At 41.3% G+C, this 16,582-nt stretch overlaps 1 protein-coding gene across 10 annotated transcripts in view; it reads right to left on the bottom strand.

The window, feature by feature from the left end:
* The window catches only part of Klhdc1 (kelch domain containing 1), a 41,861-nt gene extending 27,586 nt beyond the window's left edge, over positions 1–14,275 (bottom strand). For 5 of the 10 annotated variants that reach the window (XR_011373074.1, XM_070027695.1, XM_070027664.1 and 2 more), the window contains exons 1-4: positions 13,862–14,272; positions 4,442–4,512; positions 3,622–3,739; positions 2,120–2,238 (exon numbers count right to left, since the gene is read on the bottom strand). Coding sequence is in view for 8 of the 10 variants with exons in the window: in XM_070027695.1 (XP_069883796.1) it covers positions 2,120–2,238; positions 3,622–3,739; positions 4,442–4,512; positions 13,862–13,957 (404 nt within the window). In the remaining 2 variants the exon portion in view is untranslated. Of the gene's footprint in view, positions 1–2,119; positions 2,239–3,621; positions 3,740–4,441; positions 4,513–13,043; positions 13,465–13,861 lie in introns of those variants that run through there. The other 5 variants (XR_011373068.1, XM_070027648.1, XM_070027674.1 and 2 more) reach the window with 5 other exon arrangements.
* Between the last annotated feature and the right edge of the window lie 2,307 nt (positions 14,276–16,582).

The raw sequence follows: 16,582 nt of genomic DNA, 5'->3' as shown, positions 1-16,582 counted from the left end.
AAAAGCCAAAGTCAATCTCAGTATCTAAGTCATGGAGGGGCAATTCAGGACAAGTTCAGGAGGCCAGTGGCATACTAAGATCAGCCCTACCTGCTTGGCAAGTTTTGAAGCTGCCTCAAGGCTACCCAAGAAAAATCTTCCCTCTCCTGAGACCAGCTCTGAAAGGACCTATATCAAGAAAATCTCCATGGAAGGGAACACCACTGTAGGAAAGTCACCATCAGTAAATAAATATATTTAAACAAGTCTGCAATGATTAGCGAACTTGCTGCCAAATGTTCTAAAGTACTCAAAATTGAATTTGAAGTGTAGGGAAGTTCTGTCTTCAACAAAGGACTGTCCCAGAACCCCAAATGGAAGCCTCTATCAGGTGTAGATTTGGCATCTGAGTTTTGTTTTTTTTTTTGCTTTTTTTTTTTTTCGGTGGTGGGGCTTGAACCCTGGGCTTGAATGCTGTCCCTGAGCTCTTCAGCTCAAGGCTAGTGCTCTACTACTTGAGCCACAGAGCCACTTCTGGTTTTCTGGTGGCTTATTGGAGATAAACTACTCACAGACTTTCCTGCCTGGGCTGGCTTTGGACCGAGATCCTCAGATCTCAGCTTCTCAGCTTCCTGATTAGCTAGGATTACAGGTGTGAGCTACCAGCGCCTGGCTGGCATCTGAGTATCTGAAACAAAATATGCAATATTTGTTTTTCTGAGTCTGGATTATATCTTTTAACATGACAATCTCCAGAGCAATAAAGAGATGACCTTCTATCATTTTTTATGCAGAGGACATGATTTCATTCTTTTTATAGCTGAAAATACTTAATTGTATGAATATGCTGTATTTTCTTTATCCATTTATCACTCGATAGGTACACAGGCTGATTTCATAGCTTGGCTACTGTGAATAATGCTACAATAAATATTGGTTTAAAAAAAGAGGAAGGGAATGCTGGTGGCTTATGCCTGTAATCCTAGCTACTCAGGAAGCTGAGATCTGAGGATCAAGGTTCAAAGCCAGCCCGGGCAGGAAAGTCCTTGAGACTCTTATCTCCAATAAACCACCAGAAAATCAGAAGTGTGCTGTGGTTCAGGTGGTAGAGTACTTGCCTTGACCTGAAGAGCTGAGGCCCAGAGTTCAAGCCCCATGATTGACAAAAAAAAAAAAAAATAGTAAGGGAAAAGAAGAAAGAACTAAACTGACAGCATAAGAACAAAAAAGATTTAAAAAAGATTGGAAAAAGCTAAAAAAAAAAAATCAAGAAAACCAATAATTGGTTCTTTGTAAAGACCAACAAAATTAACACATGTTTAGTAATATTGATTCCTTTTTAAAATGTGCCCAGAGCTGGTGGCTCACACCTGCAATCCTAGCTACTCAGAGGCTGAGATCTGAGGTTCAAGATTTTAAATCAGCCTGAGCAGTAAAATCCTAGAGACTCTAATCTCTAATTAACCAGCAAAAAAACTGGAAGTGGAGGAGTGGCTCAAGTGGTAAAGCACCAACCTTGAGCAAAAAAGCCAAGTGAAAGACTAAAGCCCTGAGTTCAAGCCCCAATACTTGGACACACACACACACACACACACACACACACACACACTTAAACAGAAAAAGAGAAAGGCTGGAAATATAGCTCCATGGTAGAAAACTTGCCTAGTGTGCATGCTTCATCTCCAGTATGACAAAAATAACAACAAAAAGGCAAACGCTTGCTTGCTTGGCTTGTGCTCTTCAACTTCAACCAATCTTACTCCAGCCCAGCTTCTTGCTGCTTATTCTGGACATGGAGTCTTACAGACTTTTCTCCCCAGGCTGGCTTCACATTGTGATCCTCCAGGTCTCAATCTCCTCTGTGAGCCATTAACATCTGTCTATAACTTTGATTTTGAATCATGTAACTGTGTTCACTCTCCAGAAAATTTACTGAATAATGTTAATAAATAAAACAAAAACAATTACTTCCACTATGTGCATTTATCATGTCGCTCTAATCCACAATAATTGCTGTTCTATTAACATCAAAAAAATTCTATAATTAGATCTTGGAAAAATTCATACATTTTAGTTTTCTCTACTTTTGCCATGCATACTAAGTGCAGTGAGTACATTATAAATGCAATTGCAGCATTACCTGTCTTTGTATACCCAGCAGGAAAGCTTATCACGTGGTGTGGGTGGCTGACCTTCAAAGTTGGTGATTTTTTCCCAAACATAGGTTCCATCTCGTGTTCGTAAATTAACAAAATAAAGCTTATAAAAGATGAGAACATTATTAGTTTGAAAAGTAAATGGCATTCGAAAGTTAAATCTCTATCAGGATGATCTGTAATTTAAAAAAATACTATTACCTATTAGAAATTTTAAATTGTAGAATTAATGAAAATGAGACATGTTTTAGCAGGTAGACCCTGAACAGCTGATGCTATGCAAAACAAAAGAAATGTACATATCACCCAATGTGGAAGAAATAACTGTATTACAAAGCTCATAGAACTCATAAATGTTATAGACCATGATAGACAATTTGCCCCATGAAAGTTAGAATGTGTTTGTGACTTTAACTAAGCATCACTATCCCATAATACTGTGAAATTTGGGAAATTATGTAATCACTTAATCACAGTAAAGAATTTGAAAAAAAAAAAAAAAAAGAAGAAGATACTATGTGTTAAAAAAAAAAAAAAGAAGGTAGACCCTGGTGGCTCACAGTTTAAATTCAGCCTATGCAGAAAAGTCTAAGAGATTCCATCTCCAAAATAAGCAGCAAAAAGCTGAATTAGAGGTATGGCTCAAGTGGTACAGTACTGAGTATGAGCTCAAACCGCAGCGCACACACACACATCGCACACGCGCGCGTGCACACACACACACACACACACACACACAAGACATATGTGGAAATGTATCATTTCCTTTTTTCTATGTGTGTCAGTCTTGAGGTTTAAAATTAGGGCCTAGGCATTGTCCCTGAGGTTTTTGTTGTTGTTGTTGTTGTTGTTGTTGTTGTTCATGGCTAGTGCTCTACCACTTGAACCACAGTTCCATTTCTATCTTTTTGGTAGCCAATTAGAGTAAGAGTCTCACAGTTTTCCAACCCAGGCTGGCTTTGAACCATAATCATCAGCTTTCAGCCTTCTGAATAACTAGGACTATGCTAGAAAATTTCTTAACATGCTCTTGCTTATTAGATATAAACTAAGTATGCATTAATTCTTTTTGTGTATGTGTGTGTGCTGGTTGTAGGGTTTGAACTCAGGACCTGGGCACTCTCACTGAGCATTTTTGCACAAGGCTAGTGCTCTACCACTTGAGCCACAGCTCCACTTCCAGCTTTTTGCTGGTTTATTGGAAATAAAGAGTTTCACAGACTTTCCTGAACATGCTGGCTTCAAACAGCAATCCTCAGATCTCTGTCTCCTGAATAGTTAGGTGTGAGTCACCAAGATCTGTCCATTATGTGCTAATTCTGGAGCAGAAAGACATGACAGGAAAGATTCACAAGACTGTTGCATTTTTCCATCTATTCTTTTACAAAATCTTATAAACTTAACTTAGTTGTAAACCCATGAGATGAGATGATACATTAAATATTACATTTTTCTTCACTCCTGAATTAAAAGAAAATCTTATTACTCGATTGCTGTATCCTTTGTCATCATAGCCTCCAAAAACGTAGAGCTTTCCATGAATGCAAGCACCACAGCTTCCTGACATGGAGGTAGGGAGTTCTCCTTCCATTAGGTACATTCTCCTGAAGCAAGAAAAGCAAATGAAAATTCCCTTTAAAGTCCCTGAGTATTTTTTCAGTGAATATTGTCACTTTCTATTGCAATGTGATTATAATTCAGCATGGTGATGCCCTGTAATCAGAGCACTAAGAGGCACAGGTGGAAGAATTGAGAGTTCTAGGGCTGGGAAGGTGGCTCAGTGGTAGAGCGCTTGCCTTGCATGCCTGAGGCCCTGGGTTTGATTCCCCAGCACCACATAAGCCAAAAGAAAAAAAGCCGGAAGTGTCGCTGTGGCTCAAGTGGTAGAGCGCTAGCCTTGAGCTGAAGAGCCCAGGCTCAGAGTTCAGGCCCCATGACCGGACCCCCCCCCAAAAAAAAAGAATTGAGAGTTCTAGTCCAGCCTGAGCTATATAGTAAGACTCTTACTCAAGTAGAGTAATTGTAGCCAACACTGTAAAAGCACTAAGAAGCTTTAGTGTAAAGAAACAAAACTAACAAAATTTTCACACATGGGAATTAGAATAAACATTTTTAGTGTTGGTCATCAGAAGAATGGTAAGGAATAGAGAATGTAGAGGGAAGAAGATAGAAAAGAGTCACAGAGAATGAAAGCAGAGGGAGACTTCATAAATGTTCCAAGTACTTTCTTAAATTCCCTATAGTCAATGAGAATGTTTATAATGGACCTATTAATATAAAATATTCTGAAATATAAAATTACTTACCATAACCCACTATCAATATCATAGGTCCAAATTTCGTCATTAGGCAAATAAACTTCATTGTCTTCAATAGACTAAAAACACACAATACATAAAATTATATTTATCAATTACATAGTAATAATTCTGTAGGATAAAATGCAATTAAAATATTACAAACAAAAAACAGACTCTGATTTTTTTCTAGCATGAAATACTGAGCAAAAATGGAAAAATAGTAAAAGATTAGACTATGAAATGGCAACTGTAAGAGTTTCAAGAAAAAGAGCAATAAAACTTTTATAAAGGTTTTGAGAAAAGGAAAAAGCAAAATAGCAAATTTTATAGCAAAATTTTAAAGGGTATAAATCCAGGAAGAAAAGTAGTACTATTTTGGATAATGAGGAGGAATTAAGGAAGGAAAAATTTACAATAAAATTAAGAGCACTGTATTAGGATACCTTAATTCCTTAATTCACTGAGCACATTTTTTTTTTTTTTTTTTGGTCTGGTTGTGGGGCCTGAACTCTGGGCCTGGGCGCTGTCCCTCAGCTCTTCAGCTCAAGACTTAGCGCTCTACCACTTGAGCCACAGCACCACTTCTGGCCTTTTTCTTTTTGCTTAAGTGGTGCTGAGGAATCAAACCCAGGGCCTCAGGCATGCAAGGCAAGCGTTCTACCACTGAGCCACCTTCCCAGCCCTGAGCACATTTTTTGAGTGCCTTCTATTTATAAGGCATAGTGTCAAATGTTTAATTCTAGAATCCAAGGATCAAGAATAAAATAGAGTGTGATGAGGATTTCACTGCCCCAACAGCCCCCTAAAAACCTATTATAATTTAGATAGTATGATGTGTAACAAGAATAATGAAATCAGTTCAACAGAATAAACAATCTAAAAGCCCATTGCTGGTGGCTCATGTCTGTAATCCAGCTACTCAGGAGACTGAGATCTGAGGATCTTGGTTCAAAGCCAGCTGGGGTAGGAAAGTCTGTCAGTCACCAGAAAACCAGAAGTAGTACTGTGGCTCAAAGTGGTAGAGCACTAGCCTTGAGCAAAAAAGCCCAGAGACAGTTCTCAGGCTCTAAATTCAAGCCCATGACCAACCCTCCCACCCCCCCAACAAAAAAAAAAGAAAAAAAAATCCAGAAACAGGTCATATATCCATGGAAACCTGATGTATGACAGATGAGTTTTGCAGGTTAGTAGGGAAAAGTGGAACTGTGTAACATGTGACACAAGAGCAAGCAGTTATAGAAAACAGAATAACTGCATCTCTACCTTAAGCCAAACAATCAAGGGGGGAAAAAGCAGAGTAAAAAAGGTTTAAACATGGAAGGCAAAATTAAAAACAAAAAACTGTTTACAAGACAATACTGGACATCTTTTAATCTCCACATGAGAAAAGATCTCTTAAATAAGATGCAGAAAACACAAAGTATTAATGAAAATACTAAATTTACATTAAAATTAATAAGTTCTGCCCTCCATACATCACCTTTATAATAACAATTAAAAATTAAAATTATAAATAAATTCTAACATAATTTATATGAGGAATGTTCAAGTAAGAACTCCAAACAGAAGACAGATTAGATACATGCAACAATATATCTAAAGAATTCATACAAATCAGTCCAAAAAAATAAACATACTGTTAAGAACAATAGGAGGCATGTTATACTAATGTTCATTATTTCTTATTATATCAATAAAGAAAGAGGAGTTGTGGCCCAAGTGGTAGAGTTCTAGCCTTGAGTATAAAGCTCAGTGACAGTGCTCAGGCCCTGAATTCAATCCCCAGGATTGGCAAAAAAAAAAAAAAAAAAAAAAAAAAAAAAAAGGTTACTCTCATAACGAGGTACCAGTGGCTCATGCCTGTAATCTAGCTATTCAGGAGACTGAGATCCCTAGCAGGAAAGTCTGTGAGACTCTTATTTCTAATTAACCACCAAAAAGTCAGAAGTGGATCTGTGACTCAAGTGGTAAAGTGACATCCTTGAGCATGAAAGCTAAGGGGTAGCACTCAGGCTTTGAGTTGAAGCCCCAGAATCAGCACAAACAAAAACAAAAACAATACAAGGGACCATTAAAAAATTCTAATAGTGGAATGAATAAATAAGGCACAGTAAATTTACATAACAGAATAATGTACAGGATATATGTTACATAGCTGGATCGAAGGGTGATTTTCAAATATTTAATAATACTTGTTTATATTTAACAAAGTATTCAGCATAGGCACTGATAAATTAGAATGGACACAAATTAACAGATACAAGTGCACTCCAGCTGATTAAGCAATATATAAACTTAAAAATGAAAGTAATTAAGCTGGGTGTCAATGACTGACACCTGTAATCCTAACTACTCAGAAGGCTGAGACCTGAGGATTAAAGTTAGAAGTCAGCTGGGACAGGAAGGTCTGTGAAACTCTTATCTCCAATTAAGCACCAAAACAGCTGGAGGTGGAGCTGTAGTTCAAGTGGTAGAGCATTAGCCTTGAGCAAAACTGCTCAGGGACAGAGCCTGAGTTCAAGTCCCAACAACTGCAAACACAAAAAAAGTAATTAAGTCCTAAAATGAAAACATACTATAATTCCAAATGAAATAATATAGTTATATATATATATATATGATAAAATTCTAAAGAAAAAGTGATACAGGGATTGGAGGTGTGGCTAAGGTGATAGAGAACTAGCCAATGAGCAAAAGCATCAGATACCAAGTTCTAGTCCTGGTCTCGGACAAAAAAGAAAAAGACAAAAGTGATTTAGAAGATATTTGAAGGGCGGCAGGTGTGGCTCATTGGTATGGCACTAGCCTAGCAAGCAGGAGATCCTGAGTTCAAACTCCAGCACCACAGAACATTCGAGAAAGTAGTCATCTGTCAGAGTAGGGGTGGAGAGCGCAGAATGCTTTAAAAGCACTGGTGGTAATCTGTTCCTTGGCCTGGCAGGTAAACATATACTTACCACTAAATGATACTTATTTCATACATTCTTTGGTGTATATACTTCATTTTAAAATTAAATAAATGCATTTTTCAGAAAAGAATATTAAAAAGTTCACAGAATCAGCAGGAAGTTGAAGATTCAGCATCTGATCTACAGAAAGAGCATGGTCTAAAACTACATGTGTTTAATCCCTGGGGAACACCACATTGCAGTTTGTAGCAATGCCTTTTATGCCAGGGACTCTGAATTTCTAAAATAAATGCCAGGGTAAAAATCCTCTGAAAGTTCCAAATTTTACATCATTATCATCTTTTGACAGCATTAGGACTTTAGCTCAGAGCCTTCAGTTTGCTAGGAATGTACTCTATTGCCAAAGCCTTTTTGAATAGGATCTTGCTTTTTCTTCAGGCTGATCTGAACTGTGATCCTACTATTCATGCTTCCCACCATAGCTGGGAGAACTGGTACACATCAGTACACCAGATCTGTCTGTTGAGGTGAGGTCATGTGAACATTTTCTGCCTGACCTGGTGTGGAAATCCTCTCAATCTATCTTCCAATCTCAGCCTCCAGCACAGCTTGGATGACAAGTGCACAGCCTATCTTATTGGTTGAGATGGGCGGGGGATGTCTCAGGAACTTTTGTCTCAGGCTTCCTTAAACTTCAGTCCTCATGAGTAGCTAGGATTACAGGCATGAGCCACTGCATTTAGCTACATCTTTTTCTTGAATCCAGATCTAGCATAAACAAATCTTACCAGCAAGTTCAATCTACTTGTTTATAACTTGGGTGCAAATGAGGCTGAAAAAGTTCTTGACATGAAAAACTTGTGCTTCTCAGGTACTGAATATGAGCTATAACCAGTTCTAGACACAGGCTATAGCAAACTATCTTAGTAGAATTTATATTCTGTAGAGATTGGTAGGAGGTAGTCAGGCAATGAATGAAAGTAAATACTCAGATAAATCACTCAGTGGGGAATATCACAAATAGTGACAGGTTTGTACACAAGCATTTAAAAAAATATTCTATCCACATGTCTTAGATGGCTTATGTGACGACCTTGGTCACATACAGTAAAACTATTAGGTTTAAAAAGAACATAAACTGTAACCCTTCTGTAGATCACCTTTATAATAATACAAAAATAAAAAATTAAAAGGACATTTATAGCTTTTGAACACACTGCTAACCTTCTCCTCGAAAAGGTTGCATACATGTGCATTACCACTAACAGCACAGTTTTAATTCATTTCCCTACTTTTTTCTCCAAAATTCTTATTAATATTTGCAAAATGAAGAAGAAAAAACTCATCGTTAAGCTGGTCACTGGTGGCTCAACTGGTAGCAAGCCAGATATGAGGGGAAAAACCAAGTGAAATCATGAAGTCCCAAGTTCACAGCCCCAGTACCAACACACACACACACACACACACACACACACACACACACACACACACACACACACACACACACACACACACACACACACACACACACACACACAATTATTTTCAACCAAGTTTCTTTGGTTCATGTTATATTTCTTACTCATTTTTCCATGGAGAAATTTTTTATTGTAGAATCTTCCCCTACCATGAATGTTGTAAATATTTTTCTATTTGTCATTTGCCTTCTCATTTTGTAATGCTTAAAAATCAGTTTTTAGGAAGTAGAGGTATGACAGTAGTGGTAGAACACCAGCCACAAGTGTCCAGAGTGTAAAGCCCTGAGTTCAAGTCACAGTACTGGTGTGTGGGCATGTGTGCTTGCACATGCCCATGCACACCCATACATACCCCTCTTATTTTTTTGGTGTCAGTCCTGGGGCTTGAATTCAGGCCCTGGGTGCTATCCCTGAGCTTCTTTTGCTCAAGGCTATCACTCTACCACTTGAGCCACAGCTCCACTTTTGGCTTTTTTTGTAGTTTAGTGGAGATAAGGTCTCATAGACTTTCCTGCCTGCACTTTGAACTGTTATCCTCAGATCTCACCCTCTTTAGTAGCCAAGATTACAGGCATAAGCCACCAGTGCCTGGCTACACAAATCATTTTTTAAACTGTTTGAACAGTTAACACTGTAAGAGAATGCATACCATCCATAAACATATAGATACTGACTCTCTAAAGTTTGGAAAAACTACTTAATAACATTACATGGTCCTACTAGTAGGACTAAAGTTTGCATTAAATTCAGCACTGTGGGAAAGATACAGAAGAACTAAGAGCATACTAATATTCTGATACCAATTAGAATTTACTATTTTTTTTTTTTTTTTTTTTTTGCTAGTTGTGGGGCCTGAGCTCTGGGCCTGGGCACTGTCCCTCAGCTCTTCAGCTCAAGGCAAGCGCTCTACCACTTGAGTCACAGGGCCACTTCCGGCTTTTTCTGCTTATGTGGTGCTGAGGAATCGAACCCAGGGCCTCATGCATTGCAAGGCAAGCTCTCTACCACTGAGCCACCTTCCCAGCCCTACTATGTATTTTTCTTTGGCATCACTTTTACCTCTGGAGATGTTTTCCGACACACTGTTCTCTAAAATTTGTTCAGGAGCTGAGGGCATGGCTCAAGAGCACTTGCCAAGCAAGCACAAAACCCTGACTTCAAACCCCATACTGCCAAAAAAACAAAAGCTAAACCACCAAAACTTGTTCAATAATTAGTACTTTAAATACTAAATAAGTACATTAGACAGGTGTTTTAATATATATGTTTGTTAATTTTAACATTATTTTAAAGAGGAAATTGTCATCAAACAATCACAATTGGGCAATCAGTTCATTATTCTTAACTATTGACTGCTAAAATATCTCCAGATTCCAGGGTATTTTACTTATCTTCTGTTCAGAAGGTATTTCACTTCTAAAACAATTGTTGGAAGGATTCTAATTTTCTCACCACATGCCATGGTTTTTTCTGTTTTTTTTTTGTTTTGTTTTGTTTTGTTTTTTTAGTTGGTGGTACTAGAGTTTGAAATCAGTGCTCTGAATTTGCTAAGCTGGAATTCTGTCATTGAAGCCACACCTCCAGCCTGTTTTTTGCTGGTTATTTTGGACATCTCCATGTTCCTGTCTTGGCTTTCCATGACCCCCCTATCCAGATCTCAGTCTTCTGTATAGTAGGCAGGCTGGTTATTTCTGAGATAGGGTCTTCTTCCCCACTGGGCTGTGATTCACCTACTTTAGGCTTTCTATCATGGTGGCTGAGATCACTATTTTTCCTGCCTTCCATAGAGACCGACTGTTGCAGACTTAACTGTCATGCTTGGCCTGGGACTTCAATTTTCCCAATTGAAGTTGGAGTGGCAAACATTCACCAGTGTACCCAGCTTTGGTTTGTGAAGGGAGGGGGGTGGATTTCTCATTATCTTTGCTGCCCTGACTAGACTCAAACCAAGTACCCAGAATTAACAAGAAACTACTCATTTTCCTTCCACTTTTGCTTTAGTTATTTAACTGCTGATGGATCCTGAAAAGTTAAAAAGGAATAGACTTAGGATCTGATTGTGTTCCTCCCCACCCCTTCCCCTGTGTGTGTGTGTGTGTGTGGGGGTCCTTATAGTATCTCTGTTCTTATGAACACTCAAGTATTTTAATTCCATACTGCCACCTGAAGAAGTGGAAATCATCAATTAAATGTGTGTGTGTGTGTGTGTGTGTGTGTGTGTGTGTGTGTGTGTGTGTGTGCGTGCACCAGTACTGGGGCTTAAACTAGTTTTTTTTTGCTGGGGCTTAAACTAGTTTTTTTGCTTAAAGTTAGCACTCTACCATTTGAGCTACAGTTCTATTTCTGAGTTTTTGTTGGTTAATTGTAGATAAAGAGTCTCATGGATTTTCCTGCTTAGGCTGACTTGGAACTGTGATCCTCAGATCTCAGACTCCTGAATACCTAGGATTATAGGCATGAGCCACCAGTGGCCCAGCCATTTTTTGAGATTAAAACAAATGGAGGAAGGGTGAGCAAATGCAATCATCATACCAATGTACATTTTTAAAAATTGAACTATGTAACTTGAGGATAGGAATGGGAAGAAGAAAATTTGGAGAGAACAATGGAAGGGTTGACACTAATCAAGTGTTATATCCATACCCTTACTTATGCAATTGTAACCTCTTTGTACAATTACTTAATAAAAGATTAAAACAAGATATAAGACATTAGAACCTTTCACTTATGGGCTCTAAATATAGCTACATGGGTGAGTTTCATTATGAGTATAAAGTGAATCTACATAGACAAGAGATTTTATAAAATTATTACCTTAGTAATTTTTCACTTAACTTAGAATATCAAGAATCAAGTCTAGGTGTGGTGACACATGCTTTTGATCCTAGTACTTGGGAAGTTAAGGCAGCCAGCCTGGACTACACAGCCAGATCAGTCTCGAAGAAGAAGGAGGAGGAGGAGGAGGAGGAGGAGGAGGAGGAGGAGGAGGAGGAGGAGCAGCAGCAGCAGCCAGGATTCTCTGGCTCACACCTGTAATCCTAGCTACTCAGAGTTTGCTGGTTTGCAACTTTTTGGAGACTTTTATCTCCAATAAAGGGGGGGGGGGGAGAGGAGGGAGAGGACAGAGAGGAAAGGAGAGAGGAGAGAGGGGAGAGAGGAGAGAGGGTGGGGGAGGTGATAGGGGGAGAGAGGGAAAGAGGGAGAGAGGGAAAGGGAGAGGAAAAGAAAGAGGTGGAACAGAGGAGAGTGGAGAGGGAGAGGGAGAGGAGAGGGAGAGAAGAGAAAGAGGAGAGAGGAGTGGGAGGGAGAGAGGAGGGAAGAGACAGGGGAGAGGGAGGAGGGAGAGGAAGATAGGAGAGAGGAGAGGAGAGGAGGAGAGGGAGAAAGAGGAGAGAGAGGAGGGGGAGGGAGAGAGGAGGGAGGAGAGGGGACAGGGAAGAGGGAGGAGAGAGAGGAAGAGGGAGAGAGGGATGGGGGAGAGAGAGAGCAAGAGAGAGAGAGAGAGAGAGAGAGAGAGAGAGAGAGAGAGTGCAAGAGCGTGAGAGCAAGCACAAGTGGGAACAGGAGAGCCCAAGTGGCTCTCTAGTTGAGCGCTAGCTCAGGGACAGTGCCCAGGCTCTTAGGTCAATCCCCAGGACTGGGGGGGATGAAGTTTGGTATCTCTGCATCTGCAAGAGCTAAGAAAAAAAGTAAATATCTTTGTACATACAGTCATCGTTGTATTTATTTATTTTATCATGAATAAGTGGTGGAAATGGTAAAAATAAATAAATAAAACGAAACAGCCTCTAGAGATCTCTCGTGCCGCAATCTGCTGCGCTTCATGTCAAGTAGCCATTGAAGTTGTTCTCATTGTCCTTATTTATCAAATGGAGATTCAGGTACTTTACCTGGTGAGACTGAGGATTATATAATATTAGGGACATGAAAATTCCTAGAACATCCCAGATACAGTAGGCACTCAAAAGATTACTTCTGCTTTTTTTCCCCATACTGCACTAAATTAAGAAGAAACACAAACAAACAAACAAACAAAAATCCCACTTGGATCTGCGCCACCACTAGCATACATAGTATGTACTTTATTTCAGTGAGTCCATCTCCTTACTGGTCTGTCCTAGATTAGTATATCCGAAGATGTAAGATCTATTTTCAGTAGTTTCCAGAGGGCTTTTTTTTTTTTTCTTTTTCTTTCTTAATCTGTAGACTAAAAAGGATTACCATCTATTCCTGAATGGTTTCCCAGTTTACTCTAATCCTCTGATCACCGGAACCAGACAAACACGCGTTCTAACCTCCATGGTAATACGAACTCTCAACCATACTCCTCTCTTGTTTAGTGTTGCTCATACAAACCTAACTTGAAGGGGGTGGGGGTGGGGGTGGAAAGGGGAAAACATAATCGCCCTTATCCATTAGCGAAGAAAAACGACTGACGATACCTAAAGGCTTAGTTAGCTACTGCCAGTGACTTCGGCATTTTATTTCGCGTCTCACCGTGGCCGACCACCGCAACGACAACCACAACCAAAGCAAACACCATGTACAGAAGCACCCAGGACCACGTCCTTGGAGGCCTTTTTTTTTTTTAAGTGGGCGCCAGTATTTAAGGGCAAGGAATCGCGCGGTAACTGAACTGCCTGACTCGGCCCGGGGTGGGTGGGGGTGGGGGTTTAAACTGGCCACCTGAGGGGGGTGGGCGGGGGGGGGGGGGAGAAGGGAGCATACGGGGACGGGGGGGGGGGGGGGGAGGAAGGCCTCTGACAGCGGAAGCAACGGCGGCACGGCGTCCAGCCCGGCGTGGCTGGGAGGGCGGGCGCGGGACGCCGGGACGCGGGGTTCCGGGGCGCGCCGGCCCAGGCCCCAGACTCGGGGTGGGGTGGGGGGGACGCCGAGATGCGAGGTTCCGGGCGCCTCGGCCCCAGGCCCAGGACGTGCCCCATCTCGGGAGCCGAAGCTGGGGGGCCGGAGCCGGGGGGTGGGCGGGCGCTCGGCGTCCCCGCGGACCGAGAACGCCCCGTTCCGCCTCTTCCCCTTACCACGTAGCCCCCCCACACGTAGAGGAAGTTCCCGTCCACCACGGCGCAGTGGCCGCTGCGCTCCTCGGCCACGCAGAACAGCTGCGAGTCCGCCATCCGCGCCGTCGCTGGCGCGCCGCTGCCCCAGCCCGCCGAGCAGCTGCTCCGCGCTCCCGACTCGGGCACGCACAACGGAACGCGTCAAGGGTCCAGATTGTGGGAAGGCGCAACCGGCGCGTGTACGCCGCCGTCCGTCCGCCGCCGGCTGGCCAACGCGGCCCAGAGTTGGACGACCGGGCCCGGGTGCGCGCGCGGGCGGGGAGGCCTAGCCTCCCGGAGGCCCCGGGCTCTCGGGGGGGGGGTCTCCCCCCGGGAGTGTGTTATGCTGTGCCGTGTCCTTCCGCGTTCACCTGGACCCTCCCCAGGAAAGGGTTTCCGTAGTTGGTTTTGTAGCAGCGTTACTGTGGGTCATGCATGACTTTGAAGACTTTGCTGCGTCTTTCTTAATCTAGAGTAGTTTTCCTCCCTTCTGTTGTAAGACCTGGGTTTGCCCAGTGAGTTTTCTTTTGCGATAGCTGTGCTACATTTTGGGGAGTTTATGATGGCCTCCTTGTGATTTATGAACCCAATGTGTAAGGCTTTTGTTCGTTTATTAAAAAAATATATTTCCAAGGGAAAAAACAAATTGTTTAACTAGGGATACAGGTGGACCCATTGCGCCAAGGAGATGGACAAGACACGATGTCGAAAAACGAACTTTACAATTTAGGTGGGGGGGGGTGGTAGGGGAAAAACAGAGGAGGAGGCAACAATGCTGGATATGGACTCATTGCCTTGCTCATGTAACTGTAACCCCTTTGTACAGTATTTTCACAAAATAAAAAAACTTAATTAAAAAAATATTTCCAAGTTACAGAGAAACTTGTAGGTCTTCATTTGTAGCCCAGGCTGGTCTTCATCTGGTGATCCTCCTGCCAAAGCATTCTTGATGTTTGGATTACATGTGTGTCTCATCATATCCGCCTCCACTTATTTGTTTTATGCTGAAGCTGTATCTCAAGGCTTACTAGAGGCTGAGTTGATTTTTCAAGAGTTCTTCATGCTGCACCCCAGTACAATGATACTCTTAACCACCCCCCCCCTTCCATCATAGGGCTTATACTCAAAGCTGGGGCACTGTCTTTGAGCTTCTTTTGCTCAAGGCTAGCATTCTACCACTTGAGCCAAGGCACCACTTCTGGCTTTTTGGTGATTAATTAAATTGGAGATAAGAGTCTCATGGACTTTTCTGCCCCAGCTGGCTTTGAACTGTGATCCTCAGATTTCAGCCTTCTGCATAGCTAGGATTACAGGCATGAGACACCAGCACCCGGCCCTTTCCATTGTTTATAATACAAAAAAATACACAGAGACAAATGTTTCCCTTTTTTTCCACACAAAAAGAAACACGTTACTTACTGCTTTTACACAATGATGCCTGATCTCAGACATCATTCCCTATCATCTCATCATCTAGGCAGCCTCACACTATCCCACTGAGTGATTATGTTGTGATTTATTTATTCTAGTCCTGATAGACATGTCAGTTATTTCTAGTTTTTTGATATCACAAATAACACTGTAAAGAAGCATGTATAAGGTATTTTGTAGTCTTACAAAAAGTCTTAGGAGGGCTGGGAAGGTGGCTCAGTGGTAGAGTGCTTGCCTTGCAATGCATGAGGCTCTGGGTTCGGTTCCTCAGCACCACATAAGAAGAAAAAGCCAGAAGTGGCGCTGTGGCTCAAGTGGTAGAGAACTAGCCTTGAGCTGAAGAGATCAGGGAAAGCACCCAGGCCCAGAGTTCAGGCCCCATGACCTGACCCAAAAAAACAAAACAAAAAGTCTTAGGAGGTGAAGAAGTTGAATTGCAGGGAGTAATTCATACATACTTTTGCAAAATGTTGCTCAGTACTAGTTTAGCTGGAAAATGAAAATGTTGACATCACAATTTTGTGGGAGCTCCTGTGATGGATAAGATTTCCCAAGGAGAAGGTAGAGTGAGATGACCATAAGGTCTTGGGGATATGAATATTTTTGTGGAAGAAAGATGAGAAGAATTTTTAGTAGTAACAACCAGGAGAAAAAGCTACCATGGAAACAAGGAGACTTGTGTTAGTCTAACTTTTCATCTCTGTTACAAAATACCTGAGAGAAATCATTGTGAGAGGAAGTATTTATTTAGACTCAGAGGTTTTAGGCCATGATGGGCCAGCTTCATTACTGTGAACCTAAGGACACTCTCTTCCCAAGACCTACTTCCTTTAGCTAGCACTTAAACCTGCTGAAATTTCCAGACTCTCTCAAATAGCACCAACAGGTGGGAATCAAGCCTTTAATGTGTGAGTCTCTTTTGGGGGGAAGGGACACTTCACATTCAAACCCTAACATTCTCATTTATTGCTAATTGAGCAAAAATGGTAAACTATTTGGCAATTTCTTGAAGTATCTAAGTATAAGGATATATATGTAAATGACCCAGCTGTTTTAACTGCTGGAATCAGAATAACAATTCAAGACTTATCTAGCATACCACTCATCATTTCTCACTTGTAAGATGAATCTGTTGTGAAAAACTAGCACAACAGCTCATTTGGCAATTGTGAGCAACCCCTCGATACAATTTAATTTGCTATGACTATAGCTGGCTGCCAGTGATCCTAGTTACTTAGGAGGTTGAGATCTGAGGACGGCAATTCAAGACCA

This window comes from Dipodomys merriami, unplaced genomic scaffold (assembly GCF_024711535.1).
Source record: "Dipodomys merriami isolate MVZ:Mamm:240054 unplaced genomic scaffold, mDipMer1.0.p SCAF_1, whole genome shotgun sequence".
NCBI lineage: Eukaryota > Metazoa > Chordata > Mammalia > Rodentia > Heteromyidae > Dipodomys > Dipodomys merriami.
This window is presented reverse-complemented; position numbering and strand designations above follow the sequence as displayed.